The following is a 14,628-nucleotide window of genomic DNA, read 5'->3' as shown; positions in this document are numbered from 1 at the left end:
ACATGAAAAGCAAAAACAAACAAAAGCTACGAATCGTCACATCTAGCAAAGATCACATACACATAAAATCTAGCCAACACAAACATAACGAATAGATGCTAAAATTTCAAAATCAATCAATGTGCAGCAAAAAATGGCAGACTAACTAAAACAAGCAGAACTAATGTGGAACAGAGAACCATTGAACCTGAATCCGAAGGCGTGATAGGCTGCGTCGGAGAAGAGGTTCTTGGCCGACCAGTTACTGTAGACTCTATAAAACACACGTATCGGTAAGAGCTAAGAAAAGACACGCGCATCTACAGATGATCGCGTGCTCTTATCAATAAAAAAAGGAACCAATGATCCCTTTTTTGTCCCTTCGTCTAAAACGGTTCTTACGTTGTGATTTCGTAGTCACAAAGGTTGATCCCGCAGGGCCGACTGCGTACGTGTTATTCGCCTTTACTTCCACGTAGTACCTCGTGCTCGAGTTGAGATTCGAAATCGTTGCGTCGAGACCCGACCGAGAGCCGAAATCGATGAAATCCACTTCGCTGTCCTTTTTATATTGTATTTTATACGTCGCCACGTTGATACCGCCGTTATCAAGTGGAGGATCCCATGCAAAGGCAATCGAAGTCGCAGTTGTCTCGCTGGTCAAAGCACGCACGTTCGTCGGTTGAGAAGGAGCTTCGAAGACAACAAACGGTCGCAGGCAGAAAAATCAATAAGATTATTTATACCTCTGGCTGTCGTTCGAATGGTTTGCACGTTGCTCGGCGGGGAGACGTACGGGCCGGCGTTGAGAGCGTAGACAACGAGTTCGTACGTCGTGAGTCCCTTCAGACCGGTCAGAGTCACCGTGTCGGCGCCGCTGGCAACTGACACAGGCGTTATCGTATTTGCCACATCAGTCAGATTGTAGCCGATGATCTCCTCGTAGCAAGGAGATAAGCACGGTGACATGGCAGGCTAGAAAAATGAAATAGGTATTAGAATAGACAATAATCAATAATAAAACTTCATCGCGCATTTGCTGCTTACCGTGAAAGACAGATTGAATTTGACTGACGTCGAAGTCGCGTTTTGTACCGTTATTGCAAAATTCGTTGGCGGGTTGTCGATTGCTAGGCGCGCAAACGTAAGTACACGGACCACTGAAGACGCGGTGCCATTTCTGCTTACGAGCCAATTGCGTCTTGATCTGTTCTGGCTGACTGAAGTTGCCCGGTCCAACGACATTGACGGCGCGAACTCGAAATACGTAGTCGGTGTTCGGAAAGAGAGGCGTGATGATAACTTTGTTAAATCCTGAGCCCCCTAGCACCGTTTGATTCCACGGGGAGTCCGGATGATTAGTCTGATAGAATATGTCGTATGACGTCACCGGCTGATAGCCGGTAAACATGGGACCAGTCCAAGCGAGAGTGATGTTGAAGTCCCTTCGAATGGTGTCAGGGAGCACAATCTTCGGCGGATCAGGTACAACTAAAGGAGGGACGAATACGTATTAGGTTCAATAGAGTCTACGCTTGAGGAAAAAACAATCAAAAGATTCCTCTCCAAGAACGCTACCAAATAACAATTGACTTTTTTTTACAGTTACACTAGTAGGGTGTGTACCACCACTACAGGAAATGATTGACACTGTGACTCGATTGCTGCTTAAACGTATAGGACCTTACCAGCCGAGCGAACGGCGACCCATTTCGTATCCCCCTCGACGCCTCCGACGTTCGAAGCAATGCACTGGTACTCTTGGGTGTACTGGGACGAGAACGAGCGGATTGTCAGCGTGCTACCGCCGTTCGTCAAGTTCGTTCCCGGGTTGAGCGACGAGCGGATGAGCTGTTCGCCGGCGATGCCGTCCATCGAACCGACGGGACGAAAATACCAGTCGAACATGAAGGGGCCGGTTCTCGACGTGTTGCAGACGAATACGACGGTCGTTCCGGGCAGGACGCCGTTATATCCGATCGGGACGAAGTCGAAAAAGTCGCCAGGGGTGCTCGATCGATTGAACAGGTTCAACGTGACGTCTACAAACAATGCGCTTCCTTTTAGGGGTGGAGTCGCGTGGACAGGAGCCTCGAGGCGGCACTTTACCGTTGTCGGCGGCTACGGGTACGAGCACGAAGGCGAGAAGAAGAGGAACGGCCAGCATTCTTTGTCGAATAGAGAGACAACGCCCTTCGCAGTGTGCACACACTCCTTTCATGACGTCATTGAAAAGCTATTTTTGAACTTCGTGCGTAATACAACAGAAAGGCAAAAACACTCACGACGAGACAGTTCAACACTGAGTAGCTGATTTTTCACTGGAACTCACTCGTTCATGGATTTTCCTTTTTTCCTTTTCTGCAAATGCCAAGTAAACCGTTTCGCCGCCTGTTTCATAATCTAATGGAATTTGAAGCGTCTTGCAGATTTCACCATATCGACAGCTATCTGACTCTTTCTCGTGTACATCTGGCTTCTCCAAATCTGGCAGAATGCGCTCATCTTTCTTCACCTGCTAAAATTCAATTAAATCTACTTTTTCCTTCGCCGCTTTGATTCGCACGGCACTGCAACGGAATTTTATGCTGACTGAACTCGGTTTTACTCCAGCCATTTGTAGATAAATTAATTTGACCCTTTCTCCAGATTTAAAAGTGTACGTTGAAACTGACACCTATGAAATAGAAAACAACACTCAGTTAGCAATATAACTACTTCTTTACCGGAGGTTCAAAGCCTCGCGTTACGCCATAAAGCCGATCTTCAACAGCTTCAACTCTTTTAAAAGATGCTAGGTAAGGTGAGAAGTAAGATGAAGTCTAAAATCTCGACACTGAGGCCGGCAGAAATAAATCAATAACTTTTTTGGTCAGTCGGACGTCTATGTCTTCCTTTTCTTTTTTACAGACAACAAGTAAAACAGTCCCATGCATGTCCAAATCCTTTTTAACGCTTTTCCAAATCTGGCAAATTTTACAAATAGTTATAGCTCTAAGCGGTCCAGCAGACTAGCAAAAACGAACAAGAAATAAAAATTAAAAATGACACCGACAGCTGCAGCACATGAAAAAGTATAGAGTCACGGTTGGCCTACTGCTTCCCCCCTTTCAAGATTCTAGGAGATCGAGGTTTCTTTTCTTCAAATACTACGTAAACAGTTCCGGGTCTGCCCCAAATTATTGTACCATTCGCATCAAAATCTAAAGGAATTTGAAACGTTTTGCAAATCTCGCCATATCGACAACTATCTGCCTCTTCTTCCAAATCTGGTTTCTCATGTGGAATAATTCCGGCATCAGCCTCCGTCAAACTATTGCTTTCCGCCAAAAAGGCTATTGGATCTATTTTTTCCTTTGTCGCTTTGATTTGGACGGCGCTGCAGCCGGGATCAGAATTTCGATAAATTTGTTCAAGTTTGATAGAATTTTCAATTACGCCCGGCATTTCCAGATAAATCAATTTGCATCGTTTCCCGGATTTAGACGTGTACGTTGAAACTGTCACCTAAAAGAAAAATATCTGGTATTATAAATATTACAACGTGATAGCATGCAAGGCAATGCTGGGAGGTTGATTGAACGCCATATCTTCTCTCTTCGTGCACTGACACTCTTTCGGAAAAGCACGTTATATCTTACAGTGAGTCCCAAAACCTCTCGGAAGTCCCCCACGTCTAATTAACTGCTCATCTCGCGACGATGTCATGCGCCTGACGCGGTCTCGCGTGCCAGTCAATATATAACCACTTCAAAGGCCCACATCGTCTAAGTTCGCTTACCGGAGGAACGAAGCCTTTCATCGCGCCGTAAATCCGGTCTTCCATTGTTGTAATTGCCTTTAATCGTTGGCCTTTGTTTTCTTTCACTGCCTGAAACCTTAGCTTCTTCCGGACAATCTGGGGTCTAATTTCTTTCAAATTCTGTACGTAGCCATGCACGGGTCAGAACGGTATTAGCGCAACTGCTAAAGCGTTCAACTAGAGGGCCAAGCCCCTTGTTTCCACACTGATTAACGCGGCTTTGCATCCACTGCTTAAGCAAAGCGAATACTTTGTCATTGTACACCTTGCCCGACTCGTCGTCGTCGCACATGAGACAAACGTGGTGCGTTCTAAAACTTTCATGCGTACAAGTGAATTGAAGAACGCTTCCTTTCTGTTCAAGTTGACCTGGATAGAGTTGCTTGGTGCTACCCTAAAAGCTTCAAGCTAGTTGATAACCATTATTAATAGAATTAAAAAGTGGCACCTTAAAGAGATCATCTCTTTCTTTCGCGTCTGTTATGCGGAGCATGTTGTGTACAACGTAAACATCATTATCTCGCCGTAAGCGCTCCGGGCAAGAATCGGTTGTACACAGCGTCAGCCATTTTTTCACGACGTTGTGGAGAAATACTTGGTCAAGGTAAGTCGTCTCGTTCATAACGACAATTATGCAGTCAGACAGTTGCAGAGTCATCGTTTGAAGGAAGTCTTCGTATTGCGCTGACTCTTGAGCCTTTCGTGTAAAAAATTCGCCAAGAAATCGCTTCTTTTTGGAATCTTCAGCAAGCCGTTCCTCTTTGAGCTTCTCTAAGAGTTTACCCAAGTCTGCTTGAAAACTTCAAAATAATGCATATGCAAAAGCGTAAAGAAATACCGTCTTCAGTTTCGTCCTTTTCAGTTTCGTCTTTTTCACTTTTGTCCTTTTCAGTTTCGCCTTCTTTAGTTTTTCCAGTTTCGCTCTCTTCAGTTTTGTCCTCTTCACTTTCGTCCTCTTCGGATTCTTCCGTTTTTTTTGTTTCTTCGTCTGTTGCGTCTAACTCCGAGAAAAAAATTTCTGTGCTGAAATACAAAAAAAAACAACTTAGTTGCACTTTACCTTCTAACAAGTCTATTGGACTGTTGATGCCTGCCGAGTCTATGATGACATAACCCACCGGGCTTTCGTCGGAGGGTTCGATCCATTTAAGGCTAAGACCCTCTGTTTTCACCGTATTCCCCTGATCAGGTAGATCACACTGGCACAGACGGCTCATTATCCAAGTTTTTCCGCGGTTGAAGTTTCCCAGTATGCCAATTGCTACTGCGCTTTTTTGCGTCTTTTTCTTGAGAACGCTGTCTCCTACCGTCGTGTCGGGAAATTCAACTTCCCAGTACTTGTCCCGACAAAGGTCTGACGGCTTGCATCTCAAAATGACATCATACTTATTGTTAGGCATAATCTCTTCCACAGCCACAGCTTGTACTACTTCTATATCTCTTTCCTTCGGTTCTGGGTTCATGTTTGGCGCAGTCGTTTTACGCGGTTCTCTCACTCCATCGTCAGCTTCTTTATCAATATTCTGACCCATCTACATATAAAGAGGCGTATATTCACACAGTGCCGCCAAAGGCAGTTGGTTATACGTTCTCCATGCGACGATTCAGCGTAACAAACGAGATGACACCAGAGTAAACGCGATGTGCTCACGCCCTACAGTATACCGCGTAAGCAACTGCAGGAGAGCAAGGGATGACACCGCCTCTTCCGTCCCCCAAAGCTGTCCGTCCGCCCGTTTTGTTATTTAAATGCAACTGTCACAGTAATTACATTATTCACAAATTGTCCTAAATAGTCGTTCAAAGCTCATCCGGCAGAATTAAGGTTAGCCAGTCGTTGTCGGCGTCTCCAGAACAGAAGCCGCAAAGTTACGCACACGTTTGCAGCGCAAAAAATCATTGACATATCAGCGTTACGTCCGTTACAGGCCGAGCCAAGTCTTGACAGCCCACGTCTGAACGACGGCGCAACCCACAATGGAAGATCGTGCCATCAGCATGCGCATATATATCGTGGGCTCTTGCTGTGCTTTAGTATCCGAGAACCCACTCCGATTTCTGTATACGAGTAAACTTGGTCGGGTCATGGCAGTCACCTCAAAACTGCCGTAGATCCCTATAACAGACCTACCAATGTCTAAACAGCTTCTCTCGTGAACCCCACCGCTTCAAAATTTACATGTTGAAAGGCACACGCCCCACATACTGAAGAGAGAACAATGATGCCAAATTCGCGCGAGAATCGACTGCAACTGGCTGTCATTTGACTCTTGTGTACCTGATGAACGCCTCGTCGATTGGGGAAGTTGATTAATAACACTGGCCACTGGCTCGACTGTAGACGGCCAGCTGCAAACAAACATCTCCAGGAGGCCAAGAGAGTACCAATCATCAATTCGTTTCTATAAACTTCCGTTTGAATTGCTAAATCTAATATTCTAATTCTGTTGCATTTACGTACTGTACACACAGAATTGCAGGTGCTAGGCGAGGCCCCTCTCAAACTCATCGCTTTTTTTTTCACTGTTTTCCTCAGCAGCAAAGTTGGCGGAAGTTGGCACAAACGATTAAGTTTTCCCTTTAGCGCATCATCTATGAGCAAGACCGTACGTGTGCAAACACGCGCAACACGGCGCATGCATAAACACGCGCTCACACACCAGCCCAACGCATCTGATGAAGCAGGCTGGGGTTAAGCTGGAGCATAAGTATGCCAACTACCAGCATCATTTCTGACTTTCTCTAAATCATGCCGGATCATGAAAGATGTTGATACTAGCAGACACAGCTAAAGTTTGCTCCAAACTTTGTAGAACGTCAATGATGTGTAAACAGCTCCAGGAGGCCAAGGGAGTACCTGCATTGATTCGTTTCTAGGAATTTCCAATTGAATTTCCAAAATCTAATAAGTTGTTTCTAAACCCTCCTAATAACTTCTAAATCTAATAATGTAATCATATTATTTATGGCATTCACTCAGGTCCGTTGGTTTGCCTGGTTTGATGGCTTCCCTTCAAATATCAATGAGCGCTTGGTAGAAACCCCATCACTCCGCTAAATGAACGATTTAGACATTACGCGCCTGGAACAGCCTAGACTTGTATGGAAGAGGCCATCTCAGCCTTTGAACTCCAAGTCTCAATAGAACACGACTGTGAGACAGGCGAGCACGAACTTATGCGAAGCTCTGTGGTCGTGATTTCATTTTGATGAGTCGTTTTGGTAGACGACGAGGAAGGGACAACGAGAGCAGTTCGCCGATCGTATCGTCACACCAACGTCGTGTGGGCGATTCGCGTCATTCGCTTTGATATATCGAAGCAAATAGTCTTCTTGCCATTTCTGACGTACCGCGGTAACTCTTGGTGCAGAGTCAGCCAAACCCCGTTGCTGCTATTTGTTATGGCAAACGATCGTCTCGCAATCGTCCACGTTGACAATAACGGTAAAGTTCTTGGTATTGACGTGACGTTGATACAATAGTTTTTAGCTTGGCTTGAATAACGGGTTCGTGAAGTGAAACAGATGTCAAATTGAAGCAGACCACTTCACTGTCATCATCTAAAATAATTAATAAAGGGTCTCAATTCGCACAGACCCTACAGTACAGACCCTAACAGCTCATAGCCATATGCGTTTGATTAGTAGCGGAATGAGGAATGAGAAGAAACCCCTTCCCTCCCTTACCAACAGTGCTGAAGAGGGCTTCGCGCATTTGATAAAATTGCACTCGAGTTCGTTCTGCACGTGAGGAATTTCTTGAGAGGGGTAGTACGTGGTAAAATCAGCGTCAGCAAAGTAGTCTACTCTCGATCAGCAAATTCATTTATCGAAAAGACGAATACAATTGTCGAGGGGGCTTTCTTACAACGTTAGGCACAGGCCACAGGAGGCCATAGGCCATAGAAGCCTCACGCTCTTCGTTTTAGTCTACCAAGAGCGTTCCTAGACAGTAACTCGGTGACCGGTTACGGATGCGCGACGTCCGCTCGCCGCGCGGTCTCCGGTAAACGCTGCAACGCAAGAATTCGTCCCTGGAATTCGCCTATAGCGCGCACTTTGCATGACGTAGGCCTTAGTGTAGGCCTTTAGAGCGGGCCTTGAGTGGCTCTCTAATGATCACAAAAAAATAATGGTTATTGCTAATTTACGCGATCTATTCCCGCCGTGACCTGTTTTTTCGTTTCACTTAGTTCAAAGCTTTTTTAGCCTACAGAATGAAAACATGCAAGAAAAATCGTGGTGATAACAATGAGCTACAAAAGGAACTACAAACACATGCGCTACAATTACAAACCAGCTATTCGATCACTTGAGCGTTAGTCCAAAGAATTACGAAAAATGGACCTGCATGGCGGGATTAGGTCAGTTATTCATTTTGATGATAAAGCTGGTGTCTACTCTAATCCAAGCCTTCATTTTCCTGGAGGAAAACTTTCCGCGCTATGTCCGGCCTATTACCAGTACAAGAAACCACGCCATAACACGCCATTCCATGAATATAAATAAAAGGGAAATCGGCTCGGCTGTTCCTCTGCAAAACCCAAACTGAATGATTGACCGAGAAACGGTGTTCCAGGTACGTACCTTGAGAGCCGAGTCAGAAAGACTCGGTGCTTTATTGTCTGCTCCTTGAATGACCTAAAATGGGTAAAAACGAGAACTAACTTAGTAAGAACTATAAAACGAAAGACAAAGTACACTGTTCTATACAGTAGCTTCAAGATCAATTTTCGATTTAGGCTTTGTTGTCGTTAGAAGCTTTGTTGTAAAAACTGGTACACAAATGAGTGCTACCCATGTCAAAAGGACTTCCGCCGGAGCCTTTGTCCGGTTGAGCTTTAGTCCTGGGAATGCGTACACTGTAAGTAGGGCTTGCACTGGGATTAACAGAAAGCGCAGAAGAACTTGAAACGGGAGATTGCTGAAAACTATCCTCCCAGTCATCCTCGTAATCATCCAAGTTCGCACTTGAAGTCTTTCCAAGCATCTCCTCCTTGTCGTCGCCTTCAGTGTCAGTAAACGAATCGCTTTTTTGTCTATTTAGCAGTGGAAATTGAGTAGCATCATCCTCGTTGATTTGCTCATGAGGCGCGTCACTGGCTGTTAGACGTTTGCCAACGTAACTGTAAAAGGCGAGATGTGACATTATTTCCGGTAGGTCAGCGATTAGTCGTGCATTTTCAAGTTCTGGTCGAAGCACGTACGAAACCACGTAGCAATTTCTGACCAGACCAGACTCCGAATCAAGAGCAATTCGACGAAGACGAGAAAGGCACTCTTGTCGTTCTTTCCCCTTGGACAGTAATGCATGAATAACAACTAGCAAAGACAGGTTCTCTGACAGAACAAGAGTCATCTCTGAATCAATTGAGGCCAGCTTTGCAAGACTATCAGTTAACTTCGTAAAGCTATCAGCAGCTGCCTCAAGGAGGCTAGTACCGTTTTTAAATAACTCCTCTTTTGTCTTTTTACCTTCATTCAGCTGTTCTTTCCAGGCACGAGCTCCTTGCGAGAATGACAGTTTGGCCTCGACTTGCCGACTCAGTAGGACTAGTGAACTGCCTTCAAAATCAACCAGAAGTCTGTAAACCTCTTCAAAATCTTTCACGGCTTCAGCTCCTTTGCCTAAGGCAGCTCGGCTGATTCCCATCTGATAGTAAGTGAGGGCGAGGGGAAAGACGTCACTTGCCAAGCACTGATGCATGCTAAAAGCCTCGGAAAATGAGCAAAGACTCTCGTCGTACTGCCTAATGCAAAAATGACAATGGCCAATGTTCATCAGCACATTACATGTATCCGGATGACTTCCTTTATACGATTCTTGACCAAGGCACTCTTTGAATCGGTTCAGGGCTTGGCTGAAGTTTTCAATAGCATCGTGGTATTTCCCAGTCGACTTGTACGCATCACCCAAAACAATAAAGCACTCTACGTGCTCTCTTGCCTGAAGTGGAATACGATCACGCTGAAATTCATTTGTTAGAATGCTGATTGCTTTATTGCCTTCTCCCTCTCTGGTGTGCAGTCTTGCCTTTTGCAGAAAGTATCTAGCTTGAACCATTTTCTTTGCTGTGACCGCATCATTTCTAAGACTGGCAAAAACTTTCTCAAGACAACTAGAAGCCCGTTTCAAATCGCCGAGATCGCAAAGCACGTCAGATAAAACGAGACGAATTTTTGGTTCACTCTTAGCACTATGTCTTGATACGCAAACCGACAGGCACTTCTTGATGAGGCGTTTTCGCAATTCTGGCGAAAAGGAACATTTCATGAAAGAATTACGATTGCATATAAGTCTCAAAAGTTGACCCCAAACTTTTGAACTGTCTGCCGTTGGCTTGACTAAGCTCGCCAATTGATCTAAAATGACTTGGAATCCCCTTATTTGCCGTGTAACTAACTGTGGATTTTTATCATAGACAATCTGCAATGCAGCTATTCTTTCTAACTGCAGCAGAAAATAGTTCTCTTGAAAATACCGAAACTGCTTTTCTGAGCAGCCAATAGTCTGAAGAAAATTTCGAATAAGACCGTGTAAGTAATACTGCATTTCGTCGCCCGTTATCTCCTCTGACACACGGTTTACGAGATTGTAATCGATCAGAGGACTCAGCGCTTCCATGGCAAACGTCACAGGATCCCGACCAAATACAACGGCCCCTTCTTGCCGTGTAAATGAGCCAGTAAACAACGATAGGCCGTGAAGAAAAATTTGAAGATGCGAAGGCAGTAAGTTATAAAGTGCGGACAAGAATCCCATATCGCTAACTTCTTTGAACATTTTGTAAGGCCTCTTCTTTAATTTGTGAACTATTTCGTCCTGCGTCATCGACTCCCTGTATCGACGGAAGACAGCTCCAGCCAATCGAATCAGCATTGGGATGCCCTCGCAAATACTTCTAATACTTTCAATCGTTTCGCTGCTAATTGGTTGAGACACAGGCGTGGACCCGTGCATACAGCTCTGCTGAAACAAGTTATCGGAGTCGGCGTCGCTCAAAGGACGAAGACGAATGTGAAAAACGTTAGCTCCCGAAAGGGTGAAACGGACACCGACGTCTTCAGAGCAGGACGTAATCAAAGCCATGGAGTAATTCTTCGCTGCCGTTGTAAGCTCTCGCAGGAAACGTAAGAAACCTTCCCGATTCTCCTCCTTCAGAGCCTGATCGCAATTATCCAAAATGATGCAAGGATAAAGCATGTTGCTGACAATCTCCATCAGTTGCACCTTAACAGATTTGTCGGTTTCAACTGACGCTCCGCTGCCGGCGTGTTTGGGTAACTGATCACGCAAGCAAGCTTTCATTTTAGCTAGGACCTCGGTTGCAAATTGAAGTTCCGTTTCAAGGTTTCGAGCGTCGAGGTACAGAACGTTCCACTTGGTACTGGGAGAAGTTCCAGGAGGAAAGTCGCCGTCTCTGACCCTGTGGGCAACTTCGGCAACGAGAGAGCTTTTGCCGATTCCCGTTGGACCTGTAATACAGCAAAGGGCCAAGATAGGAGAAGAGCATTCTGACAAAATTTGGTGAAGTTCGGTATTTCTGCCACAAAAAAAGGCACTTTTCCCAGGAAGACCGCCAGGTTTGCAGACGGGCTTGCAGACGGAACTCATACTAACGTCATCCGATAATCGATGACTAGCGTCTAAAAAAAGCAAAGTAAGTTGTGGCTACTAGTACATGACCGTGACTAGGAGAGCCTACTCAGTCGCTTATGTATAGAATTTGCTAGACTCTGCAAATCCGAGCTGGACGAGCACGAAAAAGGCGCATAAGTTGACAGTCGCGGGTGCTTTGTCTTAAATTCCTCCAAAGTTGTGTCAACTAGAAGAGGAAGAATTTGCATGCCTCGATCATTAGCTTGATTTAGCATAGCCTCAATGAGCCCCTGCAAGCAGTTGCCCTTTTGAAGAAAATCGGCTGTGATGACAGGTAAGCAGTGAGAATAACGTTTCAAAGACGCATCTTTTTCCTCTGTCATTTGTTTTCCCCAGATTTCAATTACGTGATCTCGTTCTTTCGATTCCAGAAAGAATGCATTGACGCCGCATTCGGTCAGACATTTATGCAGCCTGCTCGTGTATTGCTCATCCGCAGGTGTGGATGAACAGAGCAATAGCACTCCTTTCGACGCCAGCTCTAAAAAAGCATTGCTAAAGTAAAAGTTTCAGTGCACTGCTAAAGGCACAATACTTGATCTTGATCTCGGTCGACGAGGCACTTCAGGAGATTGACTAGCGAGAGGATTATTCTGAAAGACATTCGCTGCTGATGCAGACTGATCTTTGCATTGTTTTCTGTCCACTTCTTCTTGAACGGGCTTTGGTTTTCCTGCAATTTGCAAAAATACGTCTAGTGTAGTGATCTGAGTGTATGTATCTAGCTTAATAACCGTTTCTGTGAGCCACATTGAAAGGCGCCGCCGAAAAATCAATAACAGCAGCCTTGTCTTTACTCTGAATTACAGATGGATGCTGCTTCTGCTTTTCATTGTTCTCTTGCTGCTGCTGCTGCTGCTCTGCTAACATCTGCGTCATCGGCGGTGACACGTCACGCGCAGTCTGTTTGCCATTCCCTGGCTCCTTTATTACGGGTTCAACTAAACGCAATACAGCCTTGGCTGAGTCAAGGCCGGTATCGCGTAAGATGCCGCAGAATGTGTTGAAGCTCGGAGTAGGAAGCTCCATAAGAGTAATCAGTATTATTCTAGCTGCATCCTTGCTTTGGCTACTCCCTAAATTGCCTAGAAGCTTCTTATACTCGTTCACATCCAGTAGGCTCTTCGTCAGCATCGAATCAGCAATGTCGCGCAAGTCGAGTTCGCTCATATGCCTGACAACCTGAGCAAAAACTGGCTGAAGGTGTGCTTTCCAGCAAGGATCGGCCATTTGCGTGTATGTTCGAAGGGAGATCACGTGCGTTCTGAGGAACAGTGCATGCGTCACTCACACCGACGTTGTTTATTGTGTTTTGTTCGAATTGGAAGCAGAATATCGGTGATCACTTCACGATTCTTCTGTACGTTGACTTAGAGACGACAGACGACCGGTGTCGATCGCCTGTCGGCCTGAGCCTGTCGATCGACGAATGCGGAATATCAGTCCCGTTTAGCGCTTCGCGACGCGCTTCTGGATGAACGACTCTAGTGTTTGTGCGCTAAACTGTTAGCACGTAGGAATCAATGCGGGAAGGAAGTGTCTAGACGAATAAAATGCAGATACAGACTAATGGCTATGTTCCCCGTGCCTTAGAATAGAGCGCGTTCGTTCTAAGAAGGCCGCAAGCCTTCCCACAGTCTATTAGCGACATCCGCAGTGAGTGACGACTACGTCCGAAACCCTCTTGTGCTTCAAAACGCCTGGCTGAGGAAAGTAGAGCACGGCCAGGTCGGCAAATGCGGCCGGCGAGCACAAGACTTTCGGCGCAGTTGCGGGGAAGTGGCGGTGCATCAGCGCTTGGAATTTAGCATGCTTCGTACTCCAACGGCTAGGATATTCGCATTCGCCCCGGCACACGCCGGCGTCGAATTTACGAGGAGACAGAATCCAATCAAAACCCATCTCGCCGAGTCCAGTCAGGCCGTCGAACGTGATATTGAGCGTCCTCCGCCGACAATGACGACGACGAGGAGGATTGGCGTCGGATGCATTTCGATTCTCATCGTCACTTACTATCGCCGTCGTGTGTACGAGATTGATTATGGGTGCCGCCGCTGCCGCTCTGCGAAGGCGATTTTGTTCTGTTGACGGGTCGCTTTGGTGGACAACGAGGAAAGGACGATGAGAGCAGTTGGCCGATTGTATTGTCACACCGACGTCGTGTGGGCGATTTGCTTTGATGTCGAAGCAAATGCTCTTCTTGCTATTCCTGACGTAACTTTTGACGATCTTGCAAAGATTCAGCGTCAGCCAATTGTCGTTGCTGCTACTGGTTACGTCAAACGAGCGTCTCGCAACTTCCTTTTCGTTTACGTCGACGATAACGGTAAAGTTCTTGGACGCTTGATTCTTGTGACGTCGATGAAATAATTTTAGCTCGGCTCGAGTAATGGGGTTGTGAACCGAAGCAGAGGTCAAATTGAAGCAAACCATTTGACTGTCATCATCTAATATAATTAATAAATTAAGTCTAAGGGGTTGTTCACTGTAAATAATTATTTAAGTGTCTCAATTAGCAGAACATTGAACAGCTCGTAGACATAATGTATTTGATGAATCCCTCCCCCTCTCTTACCAAAAGTGCTGAAGAGGGCTTCCACATCTCTGCCGTGTGCTTGTAAGTCGCTCATAAACTCGGGCACGCATTCGCGCGGAGGATGACTCGACGGCGACTCGGACATGTCCAATAGGCTGAGAAAACTGCGCTTGAGTTCGTTCTGCATGGCGGCGATTAAGTCGTCCGTGCTCGAACTGTCGTCGATGGTCGTCGCCGTCGTAGCGGCAAGAAGCACGCACATGAGGACGATATCGGTTTGGCGCCATGCACGTCATTTTCTGGAGCGGGGAGTTTGAGTGATCGACGCGCTGTCTCCGACAGGGAACTTAGGAAGTGACTGATGATAAATTAGCGTCAGTCACGCTATAAGTACACAGCTCAGTAAATTCAATTATTGAAAAGAATCCCAACGACGAATTAATCCAGTTGTCTCGTTGAAAGAGCTTTTAGACCCAGACCACGAGAGACCATAGAAGAAGTTTGTTTTAGTCTACCAACGCCAACCGTGAACGTAGAGCGTTCCTAGACAGTAATTCGATTGCCAGTGACCGGTTGCAGATGTCCGTCTATTTCGGCGTCCGCGAGCCGAGGAATGACAGACGCGCGCAGCTGACGTCCTATAAGCCCTAG

At 45.9% G+C, this 14,628-nt stretch overlaps 3 protein-coding genes across 6 annotated transcripts; all 3 read right to left on the bottom strand.

The window, feature by feature from the left end:
• Positions 1-5: 5 nt before the first annotated feature.
• LOC136196271 (neogenin-like) lies at positions 6-2,195 on the bottom strand. Its single transcript, XM_065985799.1, has 7 exons — positions 2,089-2,195; positions 1,668-2,021; positions 1,168-1,470; positions 1,027-1,109; positions 726-954; positions 382-672; positions 6-253 (listed from the first exon to the last, which is right to left on the bottom strand). The coding sequence occupies exons 1-7, from the start codon at positions 2,144-2,146 to the stop codon at positions 117-119; spliced, it is 1,455 nt and encodes a 484-aa protein (XP_065841871.1). The 5' UTR covers positions 2,147-2,195; the 3' UTR covers positions 6-116.
• A 740-nt stretch (positions 2,196-2,935) lies between these two features.
• LOC136199385 (uncharacterized) lies at positions 2,936-5,505 on the bottom strand. Its single transcript, XM_065989559.1, has 7 exons — positions 5,369-5,505; positions 4,842-5,313; positions 4,620-4,778; positions 4,230-4,570; positions 3,915-4,175; positions 3,761-3,883; positions 2,936-3,486 (listed from the first exon to the last, which is right to left on the bottom strand). Exons 1-7 carry the CDS (start codon positions 5,375-5,377, stop codon positions 3,073-3,075), a joined length of 1,779 nt encoding a protein of 592 aa, XP_065845631.1. The 5' UTR covers positions 5,378-5,505; the 3' UTR covers positions 2,936-3,072.
• A 2,490-nt stretch (positions 5,506-7,995) lies between these two features.
• Positions 7,996-12,706, bottom strand: LOC136196149 (uncharacterized). Of its 4 annotated transcripts, none has more exons than XM_065985656.1 (6): positions 12,176-12,706; positions 11,977-12,114; positions 11,488-11,922; positions 9,474-11,428; positions 8,369-8,422; positions 7,996-8,315 (listed from the first exon to the last, which is right to left on the bottom strand). In XM_065985656.1, exons 1-6 carry the CDS (start codon positions 12,669-12,671, stop codon positions 8,184-8,186), a joined length of 3,210 nt encoding a protein of 1,069 aa, XP_065841728.1. In that variant the 5' UTR covers positions 12,672-12,706; the 3' UTR covers positions 7,996-8,183. The 4 variants fall into 4 exon arrangements, 2 of the variants coding, with proteins under 2 accessions (XP_065841728.1, XP_065841736.1); XM_065985664.1 differs by having other exon boundaries at positions 8,188-8,315; positions 9,470-11,428; XR_010672121.1 differs by having other exon boundaries at positions 8,220-8,315; positions 8,369-8,444; positions 8,495-11,428.
• Positions 12,707-14,628: the final 1,922 nt, after the last annotated feature.

Source organism: Oscarella lobularis, chromosome 1, assembly GCF_947507565.1.
Source record: "Oscarella lobularis chromosome 1, ooOscLobu1.1, whole genome shotgun sequence".
NCBI classification, from domain to species: Eukaryota; Metazoa; Porifera; class Homoscleromorpha; order Homosclerophorida; family Oscarellidae; genus Oscarella; species Oscarella lobularis.
The sequence above is the reverse complement of the archived record's forward strand: the minus strand, read 5'-3'. Positions and strand labels throughout refer to the sequence as shown.